Genomic DNA, 14,754 nt, shown 5'->3' on the forward strand with positions numbered 1-14,754 from the left:
GGCATACATCACATTCACTTTTTGTTGAATACAGCAGTGCTTGTTAGTGGAAGAAGACTCGTAATCAGATAAGTCAATTCAAGCATTGGTTTTATGCTCAGACTTATTATAAAAGCAAACCTACACCCACTCTTTTTATTATGTCAAGCATTTCAGGGACATGGAGTTTGTAATTTTAAATGCTTATTAAACATTTTTACATTTAAATAAGCACTCTAGAATAGATCTTGAAATATAATTTTGCCTTCTTAAAACAGAAGGTATTTGTAATATTTCAGCTTCAAGTGAGCAACTGTGGTTTCCCATGATGCATCACTACTGAATATATAAATTATCTCTTCATGCCCCTAAAAGCCAGGTTTACATCCAAAACCACTGGTGCATAGTGTTCCTATACCTTATACATGTTTCAGAGCCACACATTGCTGTGCTGTGTAAAATGTATAAGCTGTAGGCTCACTATACATCCGAGGTTCTGGGTGTGTGCCTGGCTTTCAGACAGATAATTTGCATATTCAGGAGTGATGCTTTATGGGAAACCACACTTGCTTACTTAAATCTTAATGATAGCAAATACCTTCTTTTTTAAAGGATACCTCCGAGCTTATAAAAAAAAAATGAGATCTACTTACCCGGGTCTTCCTCCAGCCCCTGGCTGCCAATATGTCCCTCGCAGCAGCTCTGGTGTCCCGGGATTCCCTCCATTGGAGATGCTGACCTCCCCAGGTCGCATCTACTGCGCCTGTGCGATCTCGCTCACGTGGTCTGGAGTGTTCTGTGCAGGCGCAGGACTACTACGCCTGTGCAAAACGCTCCACATCACGTGAGTGTGATCGCAAGTGGTGCTGGCAATGGAGGCGATCCCAGGACACTGGAGCTGCGGCGAGGGAAATATTGGCTGCCAGGGGCTGGAGGAACCCCCGGGTAAGTAGATCTCGGGTGTATCCTTTAAAGGGAAGGTTCACGCAGGAGCTGTAAAAAATAGAAATCAAAATCCACTTACCTGGGGCTTCCTCCAGCCCGTGGCAGGCAGGAGGTGCCCTCGCCGCCGCTCCGCAGGCTCCCGGTGGTCTCCGGTGGTGATCCCGACCTGGCCAGGCCGGCTGCCAGGTCGGGATGCTCCTGCGCTGCGCAGTACAGCCCGGAGGACGTCGGATGACGTCAGCGCGCACAAGTGACACACAACTTGGAGCGCAGGAGCAGCCCGACCTGGCAGCCGGCCTGGCCAGGTCGGGATCACCACCGGAGACCACCGGGAGCCTGCGGAGCGGCGGCGAGGGCACCTCCTGCCTGCCACGGGCTGGAGGAAGCCCCAGGTAAGTGGATTTTGATTTCTATTTTTTACAGCTCCTGCGTGAACCTTCCCTTTAAAAAGGCAAAATAATATTTAGTTTCTCTGGGCTACTGTACTTTGCACATCACTACTACTTTTGCATCACAAAAGAGGATGATGCTATTCTATATACAGTGGCTTGCAAAAGTATTCGGCCCCCTTGAAGTTTTCCACATTTTGTCACATTACTGCCACAAACATGAATCAATTTTATTGGAATTCCATGTGAAAGACCAATACAAAGTGGTGTACACATGAGAAGTGGAACGAAAATCATACATGATTCCAAACATTTTTTACAAATAAATAACTGCAAAGTGGGGTGTGCGTAATTATTCAGCCCCCTGAATCAATACTTTGTAGAGCCACCTTTTGCTGCAATTACAGCTGCCAGTCTTTTATGTCTCTACCAGCTTTGCACATCTAGAGACTGAAATCCTTGCCCATTCTTTGCAAAACAGCTCCAGCTCAGTCAGATTAGATGGGCAGCGTTTGTGAACAGCAGTTTTCAGATTCTCGATTGGATTTAGATCTGGACTTTGACTGGGTCATTCTAACACATGAATATGTTTTGTTTTAAACCATTCCATTGTTACCCTGGCTTTACGTTTAGGGTCATTGTCCTGCTGGAAGGTGAACCTCTGCCCAAGTCTCAGGTCTTTTGCAGACTCCAAGAGGTTTTCTTCCAATGTTGCCCTGTATTTGGCTCCATCCATCTTCCCATCAACTCTGACCAGCTTCCCTGTCCCTGCTGAAGAGAAGCACCCCCAGAGCATGATGCTGCCACCACCATATTTGGCAGTGGAGATGGTGCATTCTGAGTGATGTGCAGTGTTCGTTTTCCGCCACACATAGCGTTTTGCATTTTGGCTAAAAAGTTCCATTTTGGTCTCATCTGACCAGAACACCTTCTTCCACATGGTTGCTGTGTCCCCCACATGGCTTGCGGCAAACTGCAAACGGGACTTCTTACGCTTTTCTGTTAACAATGGCTTTCTTCTTGCCACTCTTCCATAAAGGCCAATTTTGTGCAGTGCATGACTAATAGTTGTCCTATGAACAGATGCCCCCACCTGAGCTGTAGATCTCTGCAGCTCGTCCAGAGTCACCATGGGCCTCTTGACTGCATTTCTGATCAGCGCTCTCCTTGTTTGGCCTGTGAGTTCTAGGTGGATGGCCTTGTCTTGGTAGGTTTACAGTTGTGCCTTCCATTTCTGAATGATCGCTTGAACAGTGCTCCGTGGGATGTTCAAGGCTTTGTAAATCTTTTTGTAGCCTAAGCTTGCTTTAAATTTCTCAATAACTTTATCAATGCATGTCTGGTGTGTTCTTTGGACTTCATGGTGTTGTTGCTCCCAATATTCTCTTAGACAACCTCTGAGGTCCTCACAGAGCAGCTGTATTTTTACTGACATTAGATTATACACAGGTGCACTCTATTTAGTCATTAGCACTCATCAGGCAATGTCTATGGGCAACTGACTGCACTCAGACCAAAGGGGGATGAATACTTATGCACACCCCACTTTGCAGTTATTGATTTGTAAAAAATGTTTGGAATCATGTATGATTTTCGTTCCACTTCTCACGTGTACACCACTTTGTATTGGTCTTTCACGTGGAATTCCAATACAATTGATTCATTTTTGTGGCAGTAATATGACAAAATGTGGAAAACTTCAAGGGGGCCGAATACTTTTGCAAGCCACTGTACATCCCTATTAGTAAGAAGAATAGTTATGACATTGTGACATGATTTTAAAGCGGACCCAAACCAAACATTTTTTTAATTAAAAATATTTAGTTGCACCACTCTGACACATACAAAGATAAATAAACACTCCTTCAAGCCTATGATCATTTCAGTGCATGCTTTTCACCCTTCTCTTTTCATAGCTAGGGTTATACTGGGGGCAGCCATTAGCAATTCCTCCATTGCCGGACACCATCTACTCCACCAGTTTGCCGGAAAAATCCCGGCAATTTGAAAGGAAGGGAGGGGTTCCTCCAATAAATGTAAAATATTTTATATTTGTCATCATGCAGCTGAAAAAAGGCTGCTATTTATTATTATAATTTAGAAAATAGATTTTATTTCTGAAATCTTGTATTTTTAATTTGGGTCCACTTTAAGAGATAATCAGAGAATTATAAACAAGCTCAAGTAAAACTAGGAATATTTTTCTCCATGAGCTGCCTGAAACATTGATTGTAAAAGTCCTTTTGGGACTCATAACTCTATTAGATGTCTCAATATGATTATGAAAATAACATAAAGTAAATGACACGCTGTCACGATTCAGAGCAGCTGTCCCCATTTGTAACATATAACGTGTTCCCTTGCAGACTACGATGTCCACCTATGTCAAGTTGAGCAGAGCTCGTCTAGTGTGCTCGGTCTTCAGGAAGAGGGACATCTCCATAGGGCAGCTGTGTGACAGAGCTCACTCATGGGTGACTTGATATGTGCCTGTGGGCCATTTGTACTCTACTTCCATTCCAACCACCTCATGGCCAAACAGTAGTATATGAGCAGTTTCATGTAAGAGGAGTCTTCATGTGATGTTTCTTACCAACAAGGTTACAATCTAAAACTGAACAAATTCTCAAAGCAATGATATTCATTGATGTTAATTTTAAGTGTTACATTTGGAAATTTACTTTTTGAATGTAAAAGAAACATTGAGTAGCTCTGCTGACCTGAGTACCCACCATAACAAGGTTTAAAACCTCTATTGTATAGCTAGCTTCCTGTGAGCAGATTGAGATCTTACAATTGCTCATAATCTACTTCCTGTGAACTGCATGCCCTGCCATTTCATGAGGACACGTGGGTATTTTCATAAAAGAATGTTACAATTTACATGCGCAGTACATTTTTGTTTTTAGTTTACACTGCAGTCTGTGCTGTGTTGGACCAATGCGGAGGACTGTTGATTGGTCAGGGAATCAGCATATTGCACCCATGTGCATGTATCTTCAGTGCAAACTTTATAAATGGAATCAGGCTGTCCTGCAACATAATCAACTTTTAAAAACACTATATTGAGGGAGGTTAGCAATGGAATCGCTACATTTTGCTCACAATAAATGTATATGGCAACTCCTTGACATTGACACTTGTTGGGGTGCCATTTTTAACAATCACAACGCAAAGCAAGCAAAAAGTCCCATTGTGTTACTAAGCCGGCACAACGACATGGTGCGTTAATTGTGATAGCGCCATAGGGTTATTGCTGCTCCTGCGACATGATGCAGTGTTTGGGGCATGCAGCACCGCACTAAGTGTAAAAAAGGCTGTAGTGTTTTTTGGAATTTCAACTAATGAAGGTCAGAAACCTTTTTCTAGATGTATATATGTATTAGTAACGTTCTTGCCTCAGTGGTGAGCAGTTTCTCCCAATTTGGCTGCAGGTAGAAGAGGACTCCTCTCCAGGCTCCGCGGAGTGTGGCCCCTCGTATAAGAAGTAGTGTAAGGACAATGTACGGGAATGTTGCAGTAACCCACACCACCTACAAAGAAAACACAGACATTTTTATACATGTACAGTATAATCTCGTTATAATAAACTCTGGTATATTAAACATTCGGGTATAGTAAACTATCTCTCCAGGTCCTCACCAATCTCCATTATAATAAGTCTATGTGAGCAATGCTCGGTATAGGAAACCCAGATATAAAAAAACTTCTGTTATAGTAAACATGTTTTTTTGGTCCCTGTGTGACTCTGACTCTGGATTTAGTAAAAAATGGGTGGTGCATGCGTCATATGTCAGTGTGACCATGGCTGGCTGATCTCTTCAGGCTGGCTGCCTGTTCAGTGAGTTGATGCTTGATAACATCTGTAAGACAAGAAGAATGGCACTGGTGCAGGATATACAATACTGTCCATGTAAGCAGCCGGGGGAAAATGGGGAATAATGTAAACAAAAGAGGATGCAGCGTTACCACTTGCACTTTGCAATCACTGATAAAAGGATTGTCACAGTCCTCCCATGGGATTGCATGCAATCCTAGGTGTCTCTTCCCTTGTTATCGATAACGCTCCTGGTAGCCTGTGGAGCGCAGTACAGGCTACTTTCAATTGTAGTGCAGATCAGAGTGGGCCTTCTCACTGCAAAACGAAGGAGAGTGCAAAGTCTTGTCCGCAGAGGTATCAGACCCACTAGCATTACAGTCAATGCAACGCAATGAAAACATATCAGTGGCAAAGGGGCCTAAGGCGATTTTTACATAAATCTAGGCCAAATTTATTCAGGGTTACTTATACCTTCAGAATCGTAGTAAATCAATGCCATATTTTTTGACAAAGTCTGTCATATGTTATGGAAATGTTTCAACATCTACTGGGATTAATGGATGGAGTAATCACGGCCACAAGCTATTACCGTACAACTATTCTATAAGAAAGATCACAAATATGAAGAACTGATAAATGAGTATCCAGTGCTGCAAGAACCCCTCCAAAAGAAATGAATGCCTGTGTCGTGCTCATAAATACTCCACATAGTTATACTAACCTTCCCAGATGTCTTGACTCCCTTCCATATGCTGAAATACACTACTGTGAAGATTAGAAGAAGACAGAGGGAGAGCTGCCAGCTCACCCCTCCAAGATCCTGTAGACCTTTAGACTTGTGTAACTGCAGCACCATTCGACTGAAAAACATAGGCAGACCATAAACCAACCCTGAGCAATGCAGAAAGTACACATCATGAAAACAGAATTATTTAAAGACCCAAATGTTCCTCAGCCAACATCAAAGTTCTTCACTAAATTTACATGAGAGTGGAAAGCACTTCATTCATTTCTAATCACTTAAAGAGATGCCAAAAGGAGCGGCAAATAACTATACCAGGTCTTCGTTTGCAGTGAGCACATCCGGTCCTTCCACTAAACTCTACTTTCCCTGGTTTTTCTAGTCGTACCAAGTAACGGTTTCCAAATTAGGGTATTTAAATACAAAATATCTCTGAGCAAGTATTCCAGGTTCCATTGTCAGAACCTAGCTAGACCCTGGTAGGCCAACTGTGAAACACAGGGAGAGACAAATGACTATGTGGACCAAAAACATTTCTGGGTTCCTTACTCTGAAGTCACATTAGTCCACAGTAGTTTGTCTTTGTCAAAGTAGTTTGCCCCATGGCGGTCTTTGTATTGCATGCTTATTTTGTTGGTGGCACCTTCTTTGAATCATGCAGTAGGAGACTGGTCACCTTAAAGTGTACCCAAGGTGACATGATGAGATAAACTTGTGTATGTACAGTGCAAAACATATTAATAACGAGGCTATTTATCTTTTATTTTTTTGCCTGAAATAGTTATTTTTTAGGCATGAATGTGGCAGCTTCTGTCTTGTCGGGAATATAGTAAACATCACCGATAAGCAAATTACAGCCATAAAAGTTTTCCTGGCAGAATACAACTTCTGAGGGCAGGGGAAAGATAAAAAAAAGAGCAATAGTTCATAGATTTTAAGTCTGGAACTTTTAAGAGACTGCCATTGAGCAGAGACAACAAAACATTCCATTTACTTTGTAAATGTTTAAATATAAAATAAAACCATGGGTTATCTAGAAAAGTCATTTTTAGGAGTAGGAGGGCAGATCCAATTGTTTATCTCATTAGTCTATATTTACCTCGGGTTCACTTTAAGTTGTGCCCATTAGACAGGCTGTGATTACAGCGATAGCACAGGTAGTATATACTACTGGCCCACTCAGCTACCTAAAATATTCTCAGCCTAAAAGAGCCTAACAAAACACACTAGCACACTAATGCACACCAACTGATTAAGTGTAAAAGGGCCCTAAATGAGTTGGTGTGGGTTAGTGTGCGTTAGTATGCATTGGTACGCGTTAGTACACATTATTTCCATAGCAGAGCATTGTGAGAAAGATTTCAGTTAAAACGCGTTAAAGAGAAACTCCAACCAAGAATTGAACTTTATCCCAATCAGTAGCTGATACCCCCTTTTACATGAGAAATAGAATGATTTTCACAAACAGACCATCAGGGGGCGCTGTGTGACTAATTTTGTGCTGAAACCCCTCCTACAAGAGGCTCTGAATACCGCGGTACTCTGGGCAAACTGCCACAATGTAACAATGTTCACAGACAGGAAATAGCTGTTTAAAGCTGTCTGTAACAGCCAGAGCAGCTAGAAACAGCTACATAACTTGCCCACAGTAACAATGTCACCATGTAATACATGTCAGAATGTGAATCTGGGAGAGGAAAGATTTTACAATGAGCAAACACTGACTAAATCATTTATACATAATTATTGTAAAAATGAAGCACTTTTTTTATTAAATTATTTTCACTGGAGTTCCTCTTTAAGTGTGAAAGGTGCCATAGGAAAACATGAGCATTACTTTGAAAATCAGTTTTCTTTCAGTTATAACTTAGAGCAACTGATTAAGTGTAAAAGGGGCCTAAGGTGCTGGTTCACTATTGTTAAGTAAGGCTGCACACAAGTTATCATACTTATTTAACATGACTAGCATTACATTTATCTAATGAACAAGCCAGTGTAATAGCAGTTAGTGGCTGTTTGAGTCTTCCATCCCAGTTACCGTGTTTGGCTCAGAGGAGACAGAAAAAAACATCATGAGGATTCCCCAGTGTAGCTATACTATGACCCTAGCAACATAGGCAACTACTGAGCAGACAGCCATCTGTTAAGAGCACAGGTCCCCTTAACTCCAGATGCTAGCACCCCTATACCTGTCAGCAGTAGGAGAATTCTTTGCAGTGGGGAAATGGTGAGTCAAAGCCATTCCCCGCACAAAGTAAGCTGTCATTAAAGGGAACCTGAAGCGAGTAAAATTATTTTAAAAAAACACATGACGTAGCTGCAAATGAATATTACATACTAACCTCACCGTCAGTTCCTCCCAGAAGCTCACCATTTTCTTCCTACTGTGATCCCTTCCAGTTCTGACAATATTTTGTTAGAACTGAAATATACCAGTTGCTGTCAGTTATTTATCAGCAGCTGTCAGTTACAACTGAATGTGCAAGGTAATGTCCAGGGGAGGACTGGGACCTTTTGGCCTGGAGGGAAAACACAAACTAGAGGCCCGTTATCATGGCAGCCCAAGCCAAAATGACATCACACACGTGCCCCTCGTGCTATATGCCAGTAGTCACATGGGAAATACAGTAAGAACACTTGAGGGACAGTGTGACAGGTAAAGTATAATGCACTGGCACCGGGGGGTACATAATACATTTTGAGTTACAACGGCCGGGGTTTCCGTCGCGTTCAGAATTTATCATCAGAATTCACCTGCAAGCAGCCCTTCTGGAGTCTAGTGACTGTTAAAAACTTTTCAACCTAGACAATACCCTATGTAGCTGTGCACATGCAGTCATTTTAACAATGGTGAGAGACTAGACAGAGTTTTTTTTCCCATAGACCCTGCAGGCAAGCCTCTGCTCTACATCATGCTGTGTATATTTACCAGCTTGCCCGCCCTCTAATTGCTCTGTAATTGAGCTTTTATTTCCCTCATCCAGCCCAGTGGTTCACATTGCCTTATACAAAAACATGAAAGCGCCAGGCACTGTACCAGCCCTAAATCATTAAGTGAGAGGCAGCCTGGGGGGAAATCTCCCCCCTTCCCCCCTGGCCAGTCCTCCCATGGTAATGTCCATGTTCCCCTATGGCTCAAGTGGGCGATATTACAGTTTAACAGTGTGCTGACCAGGAAGCTGTTATGGGGTAATGGCCATTTTGAAAATGGAGGATGAAAAATTCCATTGATCACAGTGGACAAATGTGATGCAGGAGAGAAGAAAGAGATTGAGAAGTAGACTAGGAGGGAAGTATGACCTGTGTATGGTTATTTCGACTTTTTATTTTCAGTTCAGGTTCTCTTTAATCATCCAGTAATGCCAAATTAGATTTACATATTTTCAGATATACAGTACAGAACAAAAGTTTGGACACAACTTCTCATTCAAAGAGTTTTCTTTATTTTCATGACTATAAATATTGTAGATTCACACTGAAAGCATCCAAACTATGAATTATCACATGTGGAAGTATAGTACATAACCAAAAAATGTGAAACAACTTAAAATATGTCATATTCTAGGCTCTTCAAAGTGGCCACCTTTTGCTTTGATTACCGCTTTGCACACTCTTGGCATTCTCTTGATGAGCTTCAAGAGGTAGTCACCTGAAATGGTTTTCACTTCACAGGTGTGCCCTGTCAGATTTAATAAGTGGGATTTCTTGCCTTATAAATGGGGTTGGAACCATCAGTTGCGTTGTGGAGAAGTCAGGTGGATACACAGCTAATAGTGCTACTGAATAGACTGTTAGAATTTGTATTCTAGCAAGAAAAAAGCAGCTAAGTAAAGAAAAACGAGTAGCCATCATTACTTTAAGAAATGAAGGTCAGTCAGTCCGAAAAATTGGGAAAACTTTGAAAGTGTCCCCAAATGCAGTCTCAAAAACCATCAAATGCTACAAAGAAACTGGCTCACATGCTCACCGCCCCAGGAAAGGAAGACCAAGAGTCACCTCTGTTGCGGAGGATAAGTTCATCCGAGTCACCAGCCTCAGAAAACACAGGTTAACAGCAGCTCAGATTAGAGACCAGGTCAATGTCACACATAGTTCAAGCAGCAGACACATCTCTAGAACAACTGCTAAGAGGAGACTGTGTGAATCAGGCCTTCATGGTATAATATCTGCTAGAAAACCACTGCTAAGGACAGTGTAACGTTTGCAGAATCGTTTCCGTGGTCAGCGCACAGAACGCACGCTGACACTGCGGAAAACCTCCACGAACGTGTAATTGAGAGAACCCAGGTTAGGTGCAATGCACCAGCAGAGGGCAATTCCCACCGGCAGATGGCGCTGTGGAGTGCAGACGAGCACAGCCTCTGCACGGCCACAAATGCCAGATGGGAATTGTACAGATTCAAAGCAATGCAGGGCTGAACAGCCCTTAAAGAGAAAGAGCACATATACAGGATGAATGTGTGTCCACCAATCTAGTCGCCACCCAGCGACGGTGAACACACATCAGCAGAAATAAAGCAAGAACGCAATCGTAAAGAATGGCAATTGCCAACAGACACCAGACAGAGAAGGACAGAACACGAGAGTAGGAAAGGCACAGCAAACAACAATAAGAAGATAACGAAAACAACAAACGCTATCTAAACGCAAACACCGCACTCATTCGCAACAACAAGCGCGTTTACGGCGCGGTCTCCGCACGAAAAGCGCAACAGAGACAAGCATGCCACCCTGACTAACCAATGACAGACAAACACGAAATAGACTGAGACAGACAGAATGAACGCTTGCGAAAGCAAGCGATCAACACAGACAAACAGGATGCGTAGACGCTTGCTAATCGGTTGCCCCCACACCAGGCAACAGCAGACGTAAACACAGGACAAGACAGACAGACAAAAGCAGGAATAAGGTAGATAGGATCCACCGCTCTTCCGCCAGAGCAAGTGTGATCCAAGTACAAGCAGGAACACAGATCAGAAGGATCCACAGCCGCTACCGCTAGAGGCTAGTGCGATCCAAGCAAGACAGACAGATGAGGTAGCCAGTAGCAACCGCTGCTCTAGCTTACACTCCAAGAATGCAGATCAGAAGGATCCACAGCCGCTACCGCTAGAGGCTAGTGCGATCCAAGCAAGACAGACAGATGAGGTAGCCAGTAGCAACCGCTGCTCCAGCTTACACTCCAAGAATGCAGATCAGAAGGATCCACAGCCGCTACCGCTAGAGGCTAGTGCGATCCAAACAGATAAGCAGAAGGGGCTACCAGTAGCAACCGCTGCTCTGGTTAGCACCCCAGACAAACAGAACGATTTCCTGTCGACCACCGCTGGCGACAGGACAGTCACAGCAGAGAGGCAACACAGACAAAACAGATAAGCAACCTAACTGCACTAGAGGAGCTGCCTAGTGCAGTCCCAATAATTACTCTAAGATAACTTTAGCAAACCAAGAGGGCCGATACTCTAGGAGAGTTCATCAGAAACAAACCATGAAGGATGACCAGCAAAGGATTCTGGGAAAACATGGCTTTTATACTGCCAGCCTTCAAAGGAGGCAGCTAGGGGATTTGCATAACAAATGTATGCAAATTCCTCAGCAGTAGAGCAGGTCAGAAACTTGCAAAGGAAAGACAGGTCTCTCTTCCAGAGACCTGCAGCCCACAGACTAGAGGAATGGTCAAACAGCTGTCTGCCTGTGCAGCCAGCTGAGCGGATCATTACAGACAGGCAACAAGCAGAAGAGACTTGTTTGGGCTAAAGAACACAAGGAATGGACATTAGACTAGTGGAAATTTGTGCTTTGGTCTGATGAGTCCAAATTTGAGATTTTTGGTTCCAACCACCGTGTCTTTGTGCGATGCAGAAAAGGTGAACGGATGGTCTCTACATGCCTGGTTCCCACCTTGAAGCATGGAGGAGGAGGTGTGATGGTGTGGGGGTGCTTTGCTGGTGACACTGTTGTGGATTTATTCAAAATTGAAGGCATACTGAACCAGCATGGCTACCACAGCATCTTGCAGCGGCATGCTATTCCATCCGGTTTGCGTTTAGTTGGACCATCATTTATTTTTCAACAGGACAATGACCCCAAACACACCTCCAGGCTGTGTAAGGGCTATTTGACCAGGATGGAGAGTGATGGGGTGCTGCGCCAGATGACCTGGCCTCCATAGTCACCAGACCTGAACCCAATCGAGATGGTTTGGGGTGAGCTGGACCGCAGAGTGAAGGCAAAAGGGCCATCAAGTGCTAATCATCTCTGGGAACTCCTTCAATACTGTTGGAAGACCATTTCAGGTGACTACCTCTTGAAGCTCATCAAGAGAATGCCAAGAGTGTGCGAAGCAGTAATCAAAGCAAAAGGTGGCTACTTTGAAGAATCTAGAATATGACATATTTTCAGTTGTTTCACATTTTTTGGTTATGTACTATACTTCCACATGTGTTAATTCATAGTTTGGATGCCTTCAGTGTGAATATACAATATTCATAGTCATGAAAACAAGGAAAACTCTTTGAATGAAAAGGTGTGTCCAAACTTCCAAAAGGTCTGTACTGTAAGTGAAAATTAATGTGCATAATAAGGTGCAAAATTAATGCGAACCAAAGAAAAAAAGAGTAGTTACTGGTACTGAAGTAAAAAGGAGATGGAAAAGATAGGAGTAGGAGATAAAAGTAAAAATGAGGGATGTGGGCTGATAATAAAAAGGAGAAAAGGAGAGGAAGATATAAAAATAACTAATGGTGCCTCCTACTCATCCAAACATTAGGTTCATAGCTTGCAAATCTATCCACCAACTTAAATACGTGGCTACCTTCATTTCACATACAGCCACTTATGTATTGGCCAACTTTCTGCAGCAAGGCTGTGGCAATTAAGAATGATTGTTTCTTTTGTCACAAGTTTAATATCTGTTCATATCTTAACCCTGTGGCCAGAGCAACAGTTCCCAGGGCATGCGGTACAATACAAACCAGTGTAGGATAGGGGTGGACAGGAGAATAATGGCAAGGGGAGGAGTTTGAGGGACAAGGGCTTTGGACGGACAGAAATACCCAAGGAAGAGAGTGGAGGGGAACCGTGCAGATGGTGGAAATGTTGGAGGAAAATACACTACAATATATTTAAAGAGAGTATAGAAAAAAAAGAAGGAAAGGGGAGAGAACAAAAAGTAAAAAAGATAATGGAATGAAAAAATTAGATTGTAAGGTAAAAGAAAGGAATGGATGAAAGAAGAAAAAGGAAAGTACAGTACTGAGAAAGAGGAAGAGAGAAAAAAATCGAATAAAGGCAGTGGCGTAGCTAAGAAGCTGTGGGCCCCAGTGCAAGTTTTATATTGGGGCCCCCCAAGCATTCTATACATAACAATTGATACGGCACACCAAAACCAAATAAGGACAACTACAGTGTCAGATGTGCAAGAAGAGGATGGGAACCAGTGTGTTGATGATAACTACTATTCAATGCTTCTATAGAAGTGAAAATTAACAGGACTAATAAAGAACTAATACTGCAGTTAAGGGTGGGCCCTTCAAGGCCCCTCTGGCCCCAGGGCCCAGATCCGGTTGCAACCTCTGCACCCCCTATTGCTACGCCACTGAATAGAGGGGCAACAGAGGGGGAATAAGAAAAGAAAACAAGAAAACAAAATGGAGGGAGATACTGAAGATAAAAGGAAGGGAAAAAATTAACCTCCTTAGCAGTAATCCCGAGTCAGGCTCGGGACGGAAATCCGCAGCTCAGAGTGGTAATCCCGAGCCTGAGTGAGTTAAATGCAGAGACTGCTGCAGATCTCTCTGTGGTATGTTTTTTTCTTCTTGTTTTTAAAGAGAATCTGTATTGTTAAAATCGCACAAAAGTAAACATACCAGTGCGTTAGGGGACATCTCCTATTACCCTCTGTCACAATTTCGCCGCTCCTCGCCGCATTAAAAGTGGTTAAAAACCGTTTTAAAAAGTTTGTTTATAAACAAACAAAATAGCCACCAAAACAGGAAGTAGATTGATGTACAGTATGTCCACACACAGAAAATACATCCATACACAAGCAGGCTGTATACAGCCATCCTTTTGAATCTCAAGAGATCATTTGTGTGTTTCTTTCCCTCTGCAGCTATCTTCCACTGAAGTGTCAGGCTATTTCTTCCTGCAGAGTGCAGACAGCTGTGCCTGTATGTAATTCCTCAGTATGTGAAAGCCCAGCCAGCTCAGAGGAGGATTTATCTAGCTTGTAAAAGATAATAGAACAGAGAGAAGCTGCACTAATCTAAATATCACACAGGCAGTGTGCATAGAGGGGCCTGGATGAGGGAGTTCATAGCAGAACCACAACACTGAAGAACTTGGCAGCCTTCCAGACACAGGCCTGACAAGTCTGACAAGAGAGAGATAAGTTGATTTATTACAGAGATGGTGATAGTATAAAGTGCTGCAGTTAGCCAGAACACATTAGAATAGCTTTTTGAACTTGTAGGATGATAAAAAACAGGATGCAATTTTTGTTACGGAGTCTCTTTAAGGTCTAAAAGCTTGTGAAAAAAATTGCATGGCTTTTAGACCCTAAATCTGGAAATAATCATAATGCCAGGGAGGTTAAGTGAGGTGGTGAAAAAAGGGGAAAATAAATAAAGGTATAAAAAGCACTAATGGAGTCTCATATTCTTATTTTTAAAAGTATGAAAAAATAATAACGAACTTCAATATTTGATTTTAAAATTTTCCAGATTTTTTCTTAATTGTGCATGTCTTTCACTGAAAAAAAGATCTCATGTTATATCTTCTAGTCTCATTGGGCAACCAGGGCCGGATTTACCATAAGGCACACTAGGCACGTGCCTATAGGCGCCTATTTGTGCAAGGGGCGGGTTTTAAATAGT

The 14,754-nt window shown here is 42.7% G+C and overlaps 1 protein-coding gene across 1 annotated transcript in view; it reads right to left on the reverse strand.

Annotated features, from left to right (window-relative positions):
- Positions 1–14,754, reverse strand: part of SLC6A4 (solute carrier family 6 member 4) — a 162,283-nt gene that overhangs the window by 45,176 nt on the left and 102,353 nt on the right. Inside the window, exons 5-6 of the mRNA XM_068270328.1 lie at positions 5,855–5,993; positions 4,712–4,846 (exon numbers count right to left, since the gene is read on the reverse strand). Coding sequence (XP_068126429.1) covers positions 4,712–4,846; positions 5,855–5,993 — 274 coding nt within the window. The remainder of the gene's footprint in view (positions 1–4,711; positions 4,847–5,854; positions 5,994–14,754) is intronic.

This window comes from Hyperolius riggenbachi, chromosome 2 (genome assembly GCF_040937935.1).
Source record: "Hyperolius riggenbachi isolate aHypRig1 chromosome 2, aHypRig1.pri, whole genome shotgun sequence".
Lineage (NCBI taxonomy): Eukaryota > Metazoa > Chordata > Amphibia > Anura > Hyperoliidae > Hyperolius > Hyperolius riggenbachi.